The sequence below is a fragment of the Onychostruthus taczanowskii genome, unplaced genomic scaffold (assembly GCF_017590055.1).
Source record: "Onychostruthus taczanowskii isolate IOZ18803 unplaced genomic scaffold, ASM1759005v1 scaffold28, whole genome shotgun sequence".
Lineage (NCBI taxonomy): Eukaryota > Metazoa > Chordata > Aves > Passeriformes > Passeridae > Onychostruthus > Onychostruthus taczanowskii.
Genome location: NW_024500128.1, coordinates 976,241 through 993,909, shown reverse-complemented (window position 1 = coordinate 993,909; position 17,669 = coordinate 976,241). Strand labels below are relative to the sequence as shown.

General features: G+C 38.5%; 1 protein-coding gene across 5 annotated transcripts in view; it reads right to left on the bottom strand.

Moving 5' to 3' along the window:
* The window catches only part of RBMS3 (RNA binding motif single stranded interacting protein 3), a 443,527-nt gene that overhangs the window by 142,402 nt on the left and 283,456 nt on the right, over positions 1–17,669 (bottom strand). For all 5 annotated transcript variants that reach the window (XM_041407734.1, XM_041407735.1, XM_041407736.1 and 2 more), the window contains exons 5-6: positions 11,897–12,054; positions 1,210–1,289 (exon numbers count right to left, since the gene is read on the bottom strand). In XM_041407734.1, coding sequence (XP_041263668.1) covers positions 1,210–1,289; positions 11,897–12,054 — 238 coding nt within the window. The remainder of the gene's footprint in view (positions 1–1,209; positions 1,290–11,896; positions 12,055–17,669) is intronic.

Sequence of the window (17,669 nt, the reverse complement as noted above, 5' to 3'; positions counted from 1 at the left end):
TTTGCTGTACATGACAAAGTTGGTGGTGTAATTCACTAGCTAGTGCTGAGAAAAATAGTCAGTGTCTACTTTTGGAAAAGCAGTCTTAAAATGGAGTCTTGCAGCTTGTACTAAAAGCTTTATCTTCTTTCATGAAGGTGATCTGACTAAAATTTATACATACATTGCAGCACTCAATTACTGTACACTGTAGCTCTGCAGATGGCTGTCTTTTAATTAGAGTATTTAGTACATCTTCTTCATAAAGAACCAGGCAAGGAATAAGAAGAAATTTAATGAAAGTAACTAAAAAAGGAAATAGTTTAAAGGAAGCTGGGGGGGAAAAAAAAGGGGGAGATAAAAACTTAGGACACAATTCTTGCAAGCATTTCCTGCTCATTTAATGCAGCCTTTCAGGAGAAATCATTGAAAATGTGAAAATGTGTGGCCTTGGAGAGGCCTTGTCAAGAAGTAAGTATCAAGCAACTGATCACTAAACTTTGCACAGCTGATGAATGCATGGATGACAGCTAAAGATTTCAAAAGCAAAATAATAGCTGGAACTTGACTTTCAATGTGGCACGGACACACCGGTGAATGTGTTCTAAGGGTATTGTGAGAAAGTGTCGGGACTTCATTTAGTTATGGCAAGAAAAAATAACTTAATATTTGAAATATCCTCAGTATTAATAGCTACTGCTGTTAATACAGGTAAGAGTAGCTAGCAATATTAAGTGGTAACTGTGATGAATATAAAGCTGCTACAACCTGAAATCCTGGATATTTAATAACTGATAATAAAGCTATAATTGATAATGAATCGATAATCAAGCTTTTATATAAGTTATATTCCTAGTTTTTTAGAAAAACATTGGCATTTATTTATGTGGCCTCTATACTAACTGGGAAAGAAAACCAAATCAAACCAACCAAACAAACAAACCCAAAAAAAACCCCCAAGAAAGCAACATTCAAAAGGAAAACCCAAAGTAAGACAACATCAATTTTATATGTTCTTGAATTTGCTGCTGTCAGGCAGAAATGCTTAAAACATACAAACCAGGGTAAGAAAAAGTTGCTATGGGTCATAAAAGATAGGATTCAGCCAGGGAAGTTATATGCCCTCTTAGCAGGAGCAGTAACTTAAGCCACTCTCAAGACAAATTCCAGTATTTCTGTATTCTAAACTCTTCAGTGAATTTTAAATTTCACAATGATGGCTAGACTTACCTGGTAGACCGGGTGGGGTTTTCAGATATTTGCCATTAAAATGTTGAATTACTACTTCACATTTTTCTGTAGACTCCATTCTGGAAAAGAGAAGAGAGTGGGATATGGGTAGAGGCAATTTGTGTTACTAGACTGTTATGGGAGCACTCGGTCAGCAAAAAAACAAAAAGCAGGAGAAAAAAAGGACAGGCACAGATGCTGAGAGAAACTTTCAAAGCTGTTGTTGCTGATTTTTTCAGAGAAACTGGTTGAGCCCGTTAGGACAGAGTGTGGCTCCTGAGGAGGACCTGCCACCCTCCCTGCCTGCAGCTGTGCTCCCAGCTGTGTTTGAGCCACAGCCCTGTCAATGAACAGTCCCTTTCTGGCTCCAGGGCATCACCCTGAACAAGGACATCCTTTATGCTCTCACATGCTGCTTGGAAAAGCAATGGACACGTTTCTAGACTCCTTTTGCACCCAAAATAACTTCAAATGGCTTAAAAAAATGAATTGTAGGATTTGGAGAAGAACATGGAGGATTAAACAACAATTATTAAGGATTACAATATTAAGAAAACAACCTGCAAAGACAGGCTTTATAGTAAAACCAAAGATAATGCATATATGACTATTAAAACATAAAGCTGACTTCTGGCTGAAGACAGTAATTTAAGTGTAACACCAGAAGAGGAAATGCCTTACTGCTCATCTTCTATGGGTTCAGGATAAATTTCAGCATTGAGACATTAAAGTATTAACAGTGAATTGGCAAATGTATTTTTGAACAATTGTTAAGAATACAAAGTTACTAGTCAAACTGTGGTTATACCACATCTGGAAACTCACTATTGCTTCAGATCTTCTAAATTAACAGCATACAAGTCCAGAAAAAGAGTTAACTTTGCTACAGAGGGGGTTTAGAAACTTTGAAAGGAAGAGAGAAATGGAAAGCTAGTATTTCCTAGAAAAGTTGTGTTTAAAAACCATGTTCAATGCTCCTTCAATACACCAGTATGTACCTCCAGGTATTCTCCACAAAATAACTCTGCTGACATATATATTGCTTACTTCTCACCAGTCTAGATTGTTTTAAAATGAATTTATCCACTACTCTTCCTGTCACACAGTTTGGGGAAAGAGTGGCTCACATACAGCAGCAGTTTGTCTCCAGGATACAATTTTGCCAGAGTCCACAACCACAAAAAAACCATGCCACACCACAAAAAAACCCAAAACAAACAAACAAAACCCTAAAAATCCTGCTTTCCCATTTAATTCTTTGTGGAAGTGAGTCTATTGTCCAATTGTTTCAGATGAAATTAAAACTTTCCCCTTCCAGGTTGTATCACTGTGTACCGTGTGGGCTGGGCTATTTCTACAAGCACAAAGACGGTGCCTTAGATTGTTCGCTTTGGCTTCATTCAGATTTAACTAAGCGAATGTCTGCGCTGAGCCTTTAGAGACTCTTGTCTCTGAAAGAATAAATGCAATAAAAGTCTGTTTTCTGTAGCTGCAGGCACTTGGTGTCAAACCATGTTATGTTGCACCACACAGCAGTGACAATTTCATTTTAATACATGGGGTACATTTTAACAAGCCAAAGCAATCCCTGCAAAGAATGCAATATATAAGCTGCCAAATGAAAGAGACTCAGTGCACTTCATGCGTTTTATGTGGGAAGAGAATAAAAGTAAAACCCACAGTGTTCTGGGATAAAAAGCCCATAATTCGAATAGCACTCTGAAAAAAGAATGTGCACATTTTCCTCTCAAGTTTCACAATTAACGGCTCTCAAATGCCATTGCTGGCTATCTGTAATCTGGCACACGCTTCGCTTGAAACCGACACTGGCATTATCGACTCAGCCTGAAAAGGCAGCACAATAGACAAAGCCCTCCATACATGCTCCCCTCAGATGTGTTGCTGAGTAACAACTGCATCCATCCTTTGCCCACCCCACCTGAGCCCTCGTGTGCTTTCTGCAACTTCTGCCTGTGGGGGTGGCCTTTCCCCCCGGCCGGGCAGAGGCTGCCCAGGCAGCCACTCACTAAATCAGGAAGGTGCCCACCCCAGGGCCACCAAAACATGAATTGTAATTGCCCACAACACCCCTTTGCTTAGAAATAAACCGTTCAAATTGAGTTCTGCAGGGTGATTAGCTCTCTGACTGACTGGGAGAAATTAGGGGTACAGAGCAACCAGATATATCAGCAAAATTCTCTGATTCTTGCCTTACAAGACCCTGGTTTTAGTTTAGTCAAAATTCTGACCAATACCAACCACTTAGGTGTCAATGCCTACAGACACCTATTAACTCACCTACACATGAGTTAAACCTATCCACACACACAGATTCACACATAACTCCTCTTCTTGCTTTATCCGTAAAGCTGTATCTGGGCAGATGTCCCAAAAATACACTTGCTTTAGGTCCACATTAATAAATTCCTCCTACTTTTCCTTCAGAAAGCTGCAGCACTCCTCTATTGTAGTATGTGCTTTGAATTATTCTTCTTATATGAGCTAGCAATGTTTCAAAATGTTGCTTGAGACTGGAATTTAATAAAAATATCACTAATGGAATTGTTACATGTTAAAAGATTTTCTGTAAAAGAATATCGGCTGAGCACAGGTAACTTGGGAGAAGAACACACAAATGCATTTTTGAATTTAATACATTTTTTAGTATTGGCATTCCTTTCAGAATTGATAGAATAAAAATATGACAAAATATAATATTCTGGATAAAAGATAAAGATCCTAAATGCTTCAAAACTTTCTACTGAAAGATATAGATATTCAACACTTGCTGGAAAGGGAAGGAAACCAGCTTCACCAGCTTCACATAATAACAGAAATTATTAGATAATTATTAGATAGGTCTGATTAGATAATTTGTGAAGTGTAACTTTCAAATTCCTTTCAATTGTTGGTGTGGATCCTAAGAGGATCTAAAATAACAATTAATCTTTAAATGCAATTTGGATATAACCATAATGCATTTGAATATTATTTTGAACCAGCAAATGCACTGCAGAAAAAAAACCTAATTATCAAAGCCATAGGCTTTTATAATTTTTTAAAAGGTACAGATAATGATATAAACCCAAAGCAACTAATAATACCATGATGATTTATTTTTACCTGGTCTATATATCTCCCAGTTCTGGAAACTAAGTTGTAGGGTTCCCAAAAGCAAAATAAGTAATGAGACTGTCTATATTCTGTACAAGTTAAAAAGAAATAAATTTTTAAAAATCTGAAGAATGTTTTTTTTCCTAGCTATATTTTGTAAACTAATAATACTTCAATATGAAAAATAAAAAAAAAAATCCAAACAAACTTAAACAGTGGATGCTTAAACAAACTCTGTAAACTAATAATACTTCAATATGAAAAATAAAAAAAAAAATCCAAACAAACAGTGGATGCTTAAACAAACATCAGAACCAAATAATTTGATGTTCAGATCATGCTATTAAATATTTACTTTATATCATTAAAATTACATTATTATATTAAAAACATACTAATAAAATAATTTGTTTTATAATATAAAATTTATATTATATATCTCTCTACAGAACACAATGGCACCAAAGTAGTCATTATGTGTTGTTAGAAGCAATAGGGAACATTTAACATGAACAAAAAAGGAGAAGAGAAGAGAAGAGAAGAGAAGAGAAGAGAAGAGAAGAGAAGAGAAGAGAAGAGAAGGAAAAGACAGAAAACAAAAATTATTTTAACCCCCTACCTAAAGCTCTTATACATGCTTATTATAAAGATTGATGCAGTGTCAAGAAACAACTTAATACAATTTTTACATAAGGAATGCCATGGTAATTACATAATTATTACCTGAGAAATATTCAGTACCATGTAATTACCACTCAGTGGAAAAGTGTAGGTTTGGTTTACATATATCCTATAGTCACTTTGCTTAATAATAATAATATAAATGAGAATCAGGACTAACTTTTTTTTAATATCCAGAGTAAATATTTAAAGATGAAATTGTTACTACCACATTTATGCTATGATCAACACAATAATATTGTTTACATTTACAAGAGCGGGAATAATAAATCTTTGAAAAAAATGTTTCCTTACTATTTAAGGCATTTTGCAAAGATGGAAGCAGGTAGGTAATACAGTGAGGGAGCCCAAAGAATGGAGACCATAGTTAGAATACACACCAGAGAACTGAATTTCTTTAGCATATCAAGAAGATGACTAGAGGGGCAGACTGATAGCACTGCATAGGTACCTTTGTGGGGAGAATAAACTAGGGAGTAAGGACTTTAGTCTTCCTGAAAAAGTTGTGACAAAAGCCAGATAAATTCAAAAAAGAAATTAGGCAGAAACATTTAACTGCAAGGAGGATGATCCACTGGCAAACATTAGATAGAAAATTGGTGGTCCTTTTTTTCTGGTTGATGTCTTAGAATAATTTCTGAAAGTCTTATTTCAGTAAGACATGAGCATTATGTCAATATTAGGTGACGGGTAGTATTTCAACTGCCTAGGATATAAAAGATGTGAGGCAAAATGATCTTCATGTCTCAAATACTCTAAAGAGTATCTCTAAAAAAAGATAGTTTTGATTAGCGTGAGGTTTCCTATGTTTTTCATCCTTCCATGGAAACACATTCACTAGTTTTTTAATTTATTTTGCTAATTTAATTCCAGGCATTCTAGGACCCTGATATAGGTGCAACCTGATTTCCTCCTTCCCTGTAACAGATTGAGGTATCTTATGTCCCCAACTTTTCAGTCAGTAAGAGATTGCTTCAAGATGTTTGTGCTTTTTGGTTTGAATCCATTTTATGTTGGAAAAAAGCTATTCCCTTTGCCACTCACAGCACAAGAAGACATTTATTTTGACAAGTTCTCCTCATGGCTCACAAATTATATCTTTTCCCAGCATGTCTTGCCTGTATATTCTTCAGCTGTCTGCTTGAGTAACAGGAGGTTGTTTACTTTCTCAGATAAATATAAAAAATCTACAGAAACCACTCTTTTCCTCTCGAGATGTGGCTCATTCTATACCTTGCAGCATCACCCATTATGCCAAGGTGAGCTGCCTGAATATCTTGGCACTACAGTATCTGTATTTACATTGCTCTCCATACAGAAATTTCTTTGGGTCAGAAAAAATAATTTTGTTACACCTATATTATCCTAAAAACCTCTGAAAAGGCACAGCTTCCTTGAAGAAAAAAAACAAAAAAACAAAAAAAAACCAAAAAAAACCAAAAAAAAACAAACAAAAAAAAAAACCAACACCCAAAAAAAAAAAAAAAAAAAAAAAAAAACAAAACAAAAGAAAAAAAAAAATAAAACCACCACCAAAACCAAAGAAAGTAAAGGCTCATCTCTCTTGTTTTACTTCAGTGGAAACTGGAGCATAACCATTTCTACTGAAATCCATGCAGAGCTTCTATAAATAGAATAATGATCCTAAAAAAAAAAAAAAAAAAAAAAAAAAAAAAAAAACAAAACAAAAGAAAAAAAGAAAAAAAAAACACCACCAAAACCAAAGAAATTAAAGGCTCATCTCTCTTGTTTTACTTCAGTGGAAACTGGAGCATAACCATTTCTACTGAAATCCATGCAGAGCTTCTATAAATAGAATAATGATCCTATGATGGCTCAAAATCTCGTTTCCTAGTTTTTGTTGCTCCCTTTTAGTTGCTGAGTTGAATATTGTTTCCAAAGACTAAATTTAAGACATGTAAAATGGGGACAAGCAGGAGATAAGTTTAGTAAAAAAGACAGAAAAAAATGAAGAAAAGCAACTCATTAGAAGCTTTTCCAGAAGAATAAGGTAGGGAAAAGATGAGGATGAAGCCCAAACTCCCAACAGAAGAGTGTTTAAATGCCTCACTACAGACCCCCAGCTAGGTCACAAAGGGATGGAAGCATCTCCCTGGTGTGCACCTTTGCTCTGAGGTGAGAGCTAATTGAGAATCTCTTGACTTTGGTCATTTGCTGGGAACAGCATCATAACATTCTTTTATGACAATTTGTGTTGTACAGTTTTTCTCATGTGACTGGAAAAGAATAGTACGAACACACAGTCATTTTCACCCAGACCTGATTTATGCTACTGTCTTCACAGTCTCAGGTTAAGTATTACACTGGTGCCCGCCAGCAGTGCAATACTTGACTGTCTGACTGTCAGCATTTCCATCATAAATTTCTGTTTTCAGAATCTTATGACTTCGTTGTAAAATGTCGCTTGTGGGAGGAATCTTGCAAGGTCGTTTTAAGTTACAAGACAGCAAACAAAATAAAAAAGTTACTGGTTTCTAACTCTTTCTTTGCACTTTATCATTTAAAGGACCTATAAAATGCTTGTTCTGCTGTTCAGCTGAGTGTGACAAACCTGTGTATGGTATTATTAATACTACTATCTCTTTAGGGAAGATACTTAAATAATACTTGAATGGTATTTTACTGTGGGGTTATAAAAAGCAATTTTTATTTCATTGATTCAGTAGTACCAGTTAAGTCCCTCCCCAAGGTATACACCAATATCTCCTTGCTCCTGTTTCCAAAGCCCAAAGAGTTCTTCAATTAAACTCACAGTACCTTAGGCTTGGATTATGCAAATTGCTCAGCCAAATTACCTGATGGCTCCCAACTTTCCAGTCTCCTCCCTCATCACCCTTTCAGAGCTGCCTATTCACTTTCATCCTATTGACATTTGTCTAGGGGTCCTGATCCATCAGTCCTTCCCTGGAGTTTTCTTTTTCCTGAAAGTGCAGCTTCATGCCTGTCAATTTTCTTAGGGATGTAGAAACTCCAGCAAAATTTTTCCAGGTTGCAACAGCAGATGGAAATGTGAGGGTCTCAGAGATACATCCCCACACAGACCTCCCCACCACGCTGCAGTGTTGCTCTGAGGCTTTTCCAGGGAGACCTTTAAACAGAAATGTATCACCACAGGCATTGGAAAATTTTACAGATATCAGACAAAGTCTTTGGAGCATGTTTGGGATTTCCAGTTTCACCTGAGATATTAAATTATAAAGCAATTTTCAGGATAAGATGCAGGATGTGACAGATCATTCTTCTGACTGAAAGTAGGAATGATCCTTATAATATCTAAGCCTGTACTACCATCCCAGATGATGGATTTATTCAAGCTAAATTATAGCACCTTTTCAACCACCTTCAATTAAACCCTTGAATAAGGATGAACAAAGCACTTTTCCTCTTCACAAATGCATCCCTAAACTGCTTGAATGTTCTTTATCCCCTAGTGCTGCTGACACTTGTGTCTCCTAAGTAGCAACATCAGTGATCCTCAGAAATCACTCTCTAAATATTCCTCCTAGCAAAACTGCACCACAGCTTTGCCTCCACTTTGGTTTTGTCATTCCTTTATCTTCTCACACCTTAACATCTGGAATTCATCCTCTGTGGGCCTGTGGAAATCCAGGTCTTCCAGCACATACAGTTACCTCTTTATAAGTGGCAACACTTCTTCAGGATGAAGATAAATATTTCCCTCCATGCTCTCAATACCTTCCCCTATCCAGTAATTCCAGCCTCCCTCAAAGACCTTCTTACTATCTCTGATCTGATTTTTACTCATACCATCAACAACACTACTGTTTGCCAAACTCATAAGATATTAACTTTAAAATTATATCTTGAAATAAGTCTTCAAATACAGTTTCTGTGGATTTCTTTCCATTTTATTTGTTTTGTTTTGTATTGTTTTGTTCTCTTTTATCTTGCCGATTTTGTTAAAGGATGAAGGACCATATTCTAAGCTCTGAAGAATACACTTACACTTTTAAAATGAAAGACCAGCTGCTGAAATTACTAGACAACTCCCAGCAACAGGTATTTAAGAGAAACACCTACAAATTTAAGCATTATGATAAAATCCTGTGCAACGGCATCACAGTGTCATTCCCTCTTTTACCAGGCAATCTTACAAAAGACTGAACTCAAAGCTTCACATCCAAAGAAGTACCTCCTTTTTTCCAACATCCTCCTTCTAGCAAGCATTTCTGCCCCCTCCCATTCCTTATTTCTCTCTCTGCTCTAGTATAGGCTGTGTTTAATCTCAGCTTCTGCTTCCTGGTGTCAACAGAAACACCCCTGCCAAAGATCATGGCAGGGCAAGCCCTGTGGAATGCAGCTCCCACGGAGAGTCTGAAGGCAGGTAATATGGCCTGGAAGTAAAAAGCATGGGCCAGGGGTGAGGCAGAGGCTGATGTGTAGACTTTATAGCATGGATTGGCTTTTATGAAGCCACAGTCAAGTCTAAAGTTTCCCTTCTCTGGCCCCTTGCTCATAACTCTCCTCCCCAAAATCTCCCCTGGGGTGTACCCAGGCATAGTTGGCTCAAGCCACAGTGAAATGCTCTGGAAAGATTCAGGAAAATCTGTTCAGTTGCTTTTGAAGGATGCAAAAGAGAGGAAATTGTTTCATGGCTTGACTTTCACTCAGAGCTAGTACGCACATACTCTAAGGGAGGCTGTTAATGTCACCAGACAGAACTAAGAATTTTGATTCAATAACATTTGAAGTTCTCCAGGTTATAAATGACTGAGTAGCCACCTGCAGTACTATAAAACTGCTAATCATACCCATTTAGAAGAAAAATCTGACAATAGCTGCCTACCTTCAGTCTTTACTTCTGATTGTTTTTTGAATGAAAATACTTATTTTGAGATTGATTGTTTTCATGATTGGGCAGACTCAGAAAGTGACTTTTAATCATCATAAAATGTAACTAATAACTTTGAAACATCCTATTTTAAAATTGCTGGCTGCTGTATCATTTCAGCATATGCAAATATAACTTTTTCTCTGATGCTTCTGTGGCTCTGTTTAGAGCTATGCTAAGCACCATGGTACATTCCTCAGGCAGGCAAGATGTGCTTTGATAAAAGGTCCCAATTAGAATCGCCGGGATCCTCACCTGGAGTGCTGATCTGAACATCTAGAATCTTATTTGGACTGGAAATCGAGCTTCTATCCCCTGCCTATACTGCCTTGGTACCCACTCATCATGTGCCCATGACATAGATACACCAGAATGCAGCCTTCATGACTGCAAGCAAAGCCAAACAAATTAACATCTTGTTTGGTTTGACACACAGGAGAAAGATACCAGATAGCACTTCTTTACAAAAAGAAAGTCAACTGGTTATGTAATTAAATATTGTATTGATAATTCTGCAAAGACAGGAGTCAGCATTCCACTATGGTTCTAAATTCCTGGATTAACTTCAGCCTCACTCAAACCAGTGGGAGATGTGCTGTATACTTTGATGGAGTGAAGGTATTACCCCACTGTCGTTGACATGTGAATTACACAACCTACAAGTTAGATCTTTAAAGAGTCCCTGAAATATGTTCCATAATTAAATACATTTCCACAAAGTAAGTCAATTTTCAAAAAATGCTATTTTATCCACGACTTAGACTAATCTATATTTAGTGAGCTAGAAAAAAAAATCATGTTATAATCTGCAAGGATGCAGTGTGCCATCTTTCAACATGAATGTTTTGCCTTTTCTCATTGAATTCAGACAATATTATCTAAACATTTTTTGTGCATGATGACCTTTCACATCAAGGACTGGGGGAACAGTACAATGTCACTTTTCTTGAAAGCTAACATTTTATCACACAGTACCTCATTTCACCCAGTGGCATTATGGCGCTAACAGAAGTGCCATGATATACCAAGATATGATGGATTTCAGAGAAATTTGCCAGATGAAGTTATTTTGCCTCCCCTACAAAGCAGTGTTATGAATATTCTGTAGAAACAATGATCTTGGATTTTTTTTCCCTTTTCTTTTGAAGCAGAAGACCGATTTGCAGCAGAATTGCAAATTTCACTTATTTGTTTTTTCAGTACCTTTCTATATATAGCACTCTATTTCTTGGCTTTTGAAAAGAAAACTATTTGATTTGAAAATGTTTCAAGCTGAAGAGAATCTATGTAAATATTCCCTGAGAGTAAACATGGAATCCTGTCTATCTGTACTAACAATAAAATACATGGTAATAATATGTTTCCCATTCTGTCAAAAATGTCTGACTACTCCATCAGGGCTTGTTCTATGCAAATATTTCTTCTTAAGCTCTTTTTATAGCTGCAGTTCAAGGAAGCTGCAGCTTTCAAGGAAGACACATTTCTTCAGTCACAGTTCCTACCCTTTCCTCTTCCAGCTGCTAAGTTTACTTTCTCCTGTTGCAAAATCTTTGTCAAATATTTAAACAGTTTCATAGAATGGTTTGGGTTGGAAGGGACCTTAAAGACTATCTAGTCTTTCTCCAGATTTCTTACAGGACCCCTACAGGTCCTGAAGACTGAAAGACTGAAATAAGTTCATTCCCAGGATCTCCTAAGCATAGGCCTTGGTTTCTTTACCAAGTGTGCTTTTTGCTGTAGGACATTTATTATTACCTGAGCTTGATCCTGAATGGATAGCTCACTATTCCCAGCCATTTTTATTTAAATATACCTACACAGAATGAACTGGCTTTTAGAGAAATGAAATGAACTTCCTTCCACACTGGCATTTCCTGGTGGAAAGAATGGATACAACCTGATAAAGGTGCTACTCTGCATCTTCTATAGCTGTGAGACTTCAGAGCTACAGAACAGACAGCAACTGTAAAGGACCAAAGGTGAAAAAATGTGCATGAAAAGTAAGAGCAAAGGTTTCACCTGGCAAAGCCGACTCCTCTGCTGACTCCATTTGCATCTCTTAATATTCTGGTGGAAATGACATGTCCAAAGGGTTTCAGCATATTCTCCAGTTCCTGCTCATCCATGGACACTGGTAAATTTGAGATGTATAGATTTGTGGGATCTTGCTCTTGTTGCTGCAACAAAATAAGAGAAATATCCTTAGTTAAGCTTAATACAGTAGAATATCTTATGGTTTTACAAGAAGGGCTACTCAAAATAGGACCAAGCCAAGAATTCATAGCTGCATTAGGAGAAAAGCTGGGTAATCTCTTCATGATGGCAACATATTTGCCAAATTTCTGCAAACTCTCATGCATGTGCTTAATTCTGTGCATGATTGCTCTTATTGAACTCAGTGACACCACTCATTTATAGAAAATTACTCTCATGAATAAGTGTTCTTGGATTTGTGTCCTAATTTAGCAAAGAGATTGCGAAGAAAACGTGATTTCTCCAAATGTGCTAATGTTAACATAAATAAAGAACAAAAATTCAACATATATTTTAAGCAGATGTGCTTTCCAGCCTGAACACTTCCCCTTCAGCCTGTTCATCATGAAAAAGGTTGGTTGAAAACATGGAATACTTTTCATAGTATCTTCTCCTATTCTTTCCCCATCAAAAATGTCTTCCTTAATAATACGCAACAAGATCTAACTGGGCCAGGGCCAGGAGGGGGGAGTTCTGCAGTGCAACCTATGGTCCTGGGCAAGGTAGCTCACATGTTTATTCTGAGACTAAATGAAAACATTTTATAAAACAAAGCCTGTAGCATGAATAATTGAAAAAACAGATTTGAAAGCAGCTTTCTTGTTCTATTTCAGCTCTTTAGGCTAAACTTTCCATTTTGGTAACTGCTCCAACTCCTATTCTTGCTTGCTGAACTCCAGCATAGAAACATGAAAGTGGTATAGATGCCATATGTAAAATAAGTGTATTGAAGCAGTCAAAACCCCCTTGTCTACAGACAACCAGGTCTTGATTGAATTAAATCAATTTAGTTCTGCCCTTGCAAATTTTCATGGCTCTGTCCATTTTTATTGATACAAGCTTTATATAATATCTGATCACCTGCCAGTACAAGCCTGACTGGGATCAGGCAATACTACATAATTTCAGCTAATGTTAAATAGCCAAAAATATAAGATGCAATCATTACACTGTGCAGCAATCCAGACAACACCTTCTCTGAGAAAGTTCTCTGAGACAGAATTTTTAATTATTTGTATTACACATTTTAATAGGCAGAATTAATTTGTACCTGTTCAACATTGAGTTGACAACAGCAATACCCTTATTTTGCTGAGTTGTCCTAAAATCAGATTAATAACCTTGCAGCAGCACTGCAACCTTGCACGGTTATGAAATTACTCACAGTCCTGCAGCCATCTGCCCTGGTTTAACTAAACTAGTTTCAAATTTCACTCCATTAAAATCAGTGAGGATGTGCCTTGTCAAACACAATCATGCATTCTGTTTCAAGAAGATGTATGAAGACAAGACAGAACCAAGATATCTGCTACATCACTGCCTTTTACATTCAAGGCCTCAATATTGGAAAGAGAAATTGCTTCAAGCTGTGATTCACACACACCATCTTTGCAGGGACTAAAATGACTAAGGCAAATCTAAGGTAGATAAATACCAGAATCAGAAGCTGCAGAAAGTTTTTTTAGCTTCTCTTACCTCACGCTCTAGGGAAATTTTAACCCTTTTGGATGAGACAAAAAACCTGCAAATGAAGACCCCAGAAGGTCCAAAATCAGGAGGTATGTAATACTGTTGTACTCTTTAATGTGGATTCTGATATAAGGACTATGGATGCTTGTCTTTGGATGTACTGGCTAATGACCACTGCATTCTAGCTTTGCATCTCCAGACTCACTACCCCGTGAAACAACACATTACTGTGCATGATGAAGTCTTCACTGATTTACAAAACAGAAATAAAAGATCAAAGTAGGCATGTATTCAAGCTGCTGTCCATAAAAATATACCCAGTTATTACCATGTCTTTAAATGAGGGGCAGAAGAGAGGAGAGGGGCACCATACACATGAACACTGAACTTACTGCAAATTCAACTGAAGTTACAAACCTCAAATATAGAAAGACCTTATTTCCCTTTCCAGTTATCTTTCCTTGCAGTCATCTTCCTTCCTCTCACATCAATTTACATTTATACACATCCAAAACCTAGTTCCTCTCCAGTAACCAAAAGATGCTAGTGAGGGGTCGGTACTGCTACAGCACCAACAATGGAAGGAAAATTATGCAAACAGTCTTGGAGGGAAGGTAGACAAGAAAAGAAAAGGAATATGAGCTTCAGATCACACTTTTAGCTTTGGGAAAAGCAAGGAGACAAGAATGCAAATAGTTCTCTTTCTCTGTCTCTTTTTTTTTTCTTTACATTTTTCACCTTTTCTGTATGCAAACTATGTAAGTTTTGTTGGTACTTCCCCCCTTATCCACCCTCCACACACAAAAACCACACAAAAAAAATGAGAGATGTAGGAATTTGGAAGCCTCTTCATTGTTACGAAGTACTTTGAAAGGGTGAGCAATAGAGGCAGGTAAAGCAGAGGCATTCAAAAGCAAATCGAAGCAGAAAGTTTTGCAATTCCAATTGGCTCCGTTCTTCAGAAATAATTCCATTATTATGCAAACCTCTACCTATTGATTGGTTAAGGGCTTTGATTAATCCACCAATCAATGCTCCAGGACTACATCTCTTGCTAATATTTAGAAAAAAAATGTGCTGATGAAATCCCTGTAGCCAAAGACCAGACTAATGTGGAAAAGTGGAGTTATGCATCAGTAACTTCATGACAGCCTCTGTTTTCACTGAAGCAACCCAGTCCCACAGCACATTAAAATGAAAACTCCTCCTTTGACTACTCAGTTTTCAAGCTGGGTCATACAAACAAAATAAATAAGAACCGTTGCCAATGTGTCTCACTTCGGAACCAGGAACACATAAGCCTTTTAACTGTGCTAGAGATTAAATGTCGTTGTTTTAAATATCTGTGAAAAGTTAGCTACACTCTGAGGATGAATGAAAGACTAGCAGACCATAGTCACTCTTTCACAGGGATTTGCCAAGCCTATATTTTATCAATGTGATAAATAAATGCTGCAAACAGAGAGAGACAGATGAGGCCACTCATGCTACCTGTGTAACACAACAGTGTTTTCTAAGAAATGAAAAGATTCACATTATTTTTTCCTTACTATACAAATATAGCATTTAGAGAAATAAATAAATGCTTTCCTTTACAGAAAAATATCACTCCAAAGAAGCCATATATCACACAACCAACTGAAACAAGATGGAATGCCTTCACAGTAATGCAGCCAGGAGCTGAGGAGGCTTTACAGGGGTGATGTGGAACCCAGCTGCCGTATCACTGTGCAGCCAGACCCCACTGCCACCTACCCTCATGAGTTCCCATTTCTCAGGCGTGGTCCCACTCCCAGCCTCTGGCACTGAGGCTCCTTGTGATCTTTTTCAGTTGTGCAGAGATCTCTGATGTTGAGTGTGGAGGTCCTAACACACGCCTCTCATTTTTGCCCAAGCCTTTCCATCCCAGATTCCCCAAGCTCCTGTGTGAGATTGTTTCTTCCTCATCCCAGTGCCACTGCTGAGCTTTTCCCTGTCAAAGGTAAGTGTCCTGCTGTTCAAAATGTGCCTTTTTTTTTGACAAGATAAGCCTAACCAGGCCCATAAGTCTAACCAGAGCACCCAATGAACTACTTGCCTTTCATAATCCTAACAGCTGACAGCTCAGTTTTTGCCTTCAGTGAAGGAACAGCTCCCAGGGTTGCAGGACTGATGGTGATGTTAGTGTCTGGATCAGGCTCCCCGTGGTTCATTTAATTCTCTCTAAGACTTTTCACTTGACATTAAAAAAATGCTACTTCCCATCTTGGGCCACTAAAATCTCATTTATTATTGTCTCCAGTCCCAAAATGCACTGACTGATCAGTCATCAGTGGGAGAGCAGAAAGTGTTTTGTTTGATACTGAAGGTCACTTCAGAACTGCATCTTTGTCCTGTGACCCCAATAGTTGGGGCAGGAACCAAAAGGGTGGGTGGCAGAAAGCCACACACTCACCACAAACAACTACAACAGCACCATGATGTGGATGCCCTGCAGTTGGAGACTTGGAGCCAGTGCTGCGGGGCCACCAGCCAAGCAGAGCCTGGGCTTTGCTAGCGAGTTCATAGAATCCTAGAATCACTAAGGTTAGAAGAGATCTCCATGATCAAGTCCAACCAGTAACCCAACACTGCCAGGTATACCACTAAACGATGTCTCTAGACACTACATCTACATGTTTCTTAAAAACTTCCAGGGACAGTGATTCTACCACCTCCCTGGGCAGCCTGTTCCAATCCTTGACCACCCTTGCAGTGAAGAAATTTACCCCTCTGGACCACACAAGACACACCATGCTGGCCCTGCACCATGGGGGAGTGAGACACCTGTTGATGCAGTCTTCCCAAAGCACACCTGTTTCTTGGATCTAATTCCCCATGTGTGAGAAGGGCCTCCCCGGGGGATCAGGGCTGCCACTGCAGCTGACTGCTGTCCTGGAGGCTCACAGGAGCAGGGGGCTGCTGGGAGCAGTGGAGCAGCACGGTTCCTCTGCCTTTCCCAGGTCCTGTGCCAAACACGGATAAATAATGGGTACAACACCAGGCCAAGTTGCTGCTTCATGAAGAGAGTGGTGCAGCAACTGTGCAACCTGCTGTGTGTGCCAGCTGCAAATAAACCATGCTCAAGACATGCAAACTTGCAAGTGCAGTCTCAAGGCACAATCAAAAGCCTGCTCCTGGCTATCCTCGCAGTTGTTAATTTTAGCCAAGATCTCCCATTTGACAGCCCAAGGATTTTCCACATACAGTTTGCCCTTGCACTGCAGCCCCAAAGAAGCAGGGATAAACTTATCCAGTCAGTCTCAGCCCTAGGAAGTCCTGGCACAGCCTCACACCTTAGGCTAAGCTCATTCAGGGACCCTGGCGTGTGCCAGTCTGTGTGGGTACACTGAGTGCCAGAGAACGAGCCAACAACATCAAGAAAAAAGAAATTAAGCCAATTTAAGCTCCTCTCCAGAGAAGTGCATGGCTTTTTGCAACTCCCTTTGCTCCCACTGCAGCCTGTTTCACCATCATTGTATGAGCATAATACCTCAGCTCCTCTGGCCCTCGCGCTCCAGGGGCTTTAGCTGCATGCATATGTTGCAGCTGGGCCATTCTGGCTGGGGATGTGTATGATAGACACTCTCAAAGTGGTCAAAACCACATCTAGAAAGGCTTAAAATTGTGAAGATTTTTTTTTTTTTAATTCCAACTTGAAAAAAAAAAAAACCCCAGTCTTAAAATTGGAAAGTTTGAAATTGTGAATACTGCCAACCAGCAGTAGGTCAAGCCCATGTTTTTGATTAGCTCAGACCAACTCCAAGTGGTCAGCAGAGCAGGCATCCTGCTGCAAGGCTCTGGAGTTCAGCAGTCAGGAGCAGTTGTACTGGGGAAACAGCCAGAAATTTTGTTACTGCCTTTAAGCAAGAACTGGGCCAGTCACTCAGCTCCCAAGGCCTGTGCCAAGGAAGTGAAAGAAGTTTACAATGCAGAGGATTTGAAGTACACCACACCAACAGCACTTCAAACAAAACAAAACAAAAAAAAACCCCAAAACCAAACCCAACCCTAGTGGGGCGTGTGCTACAACTCCAAGTTTGCTGTTTGC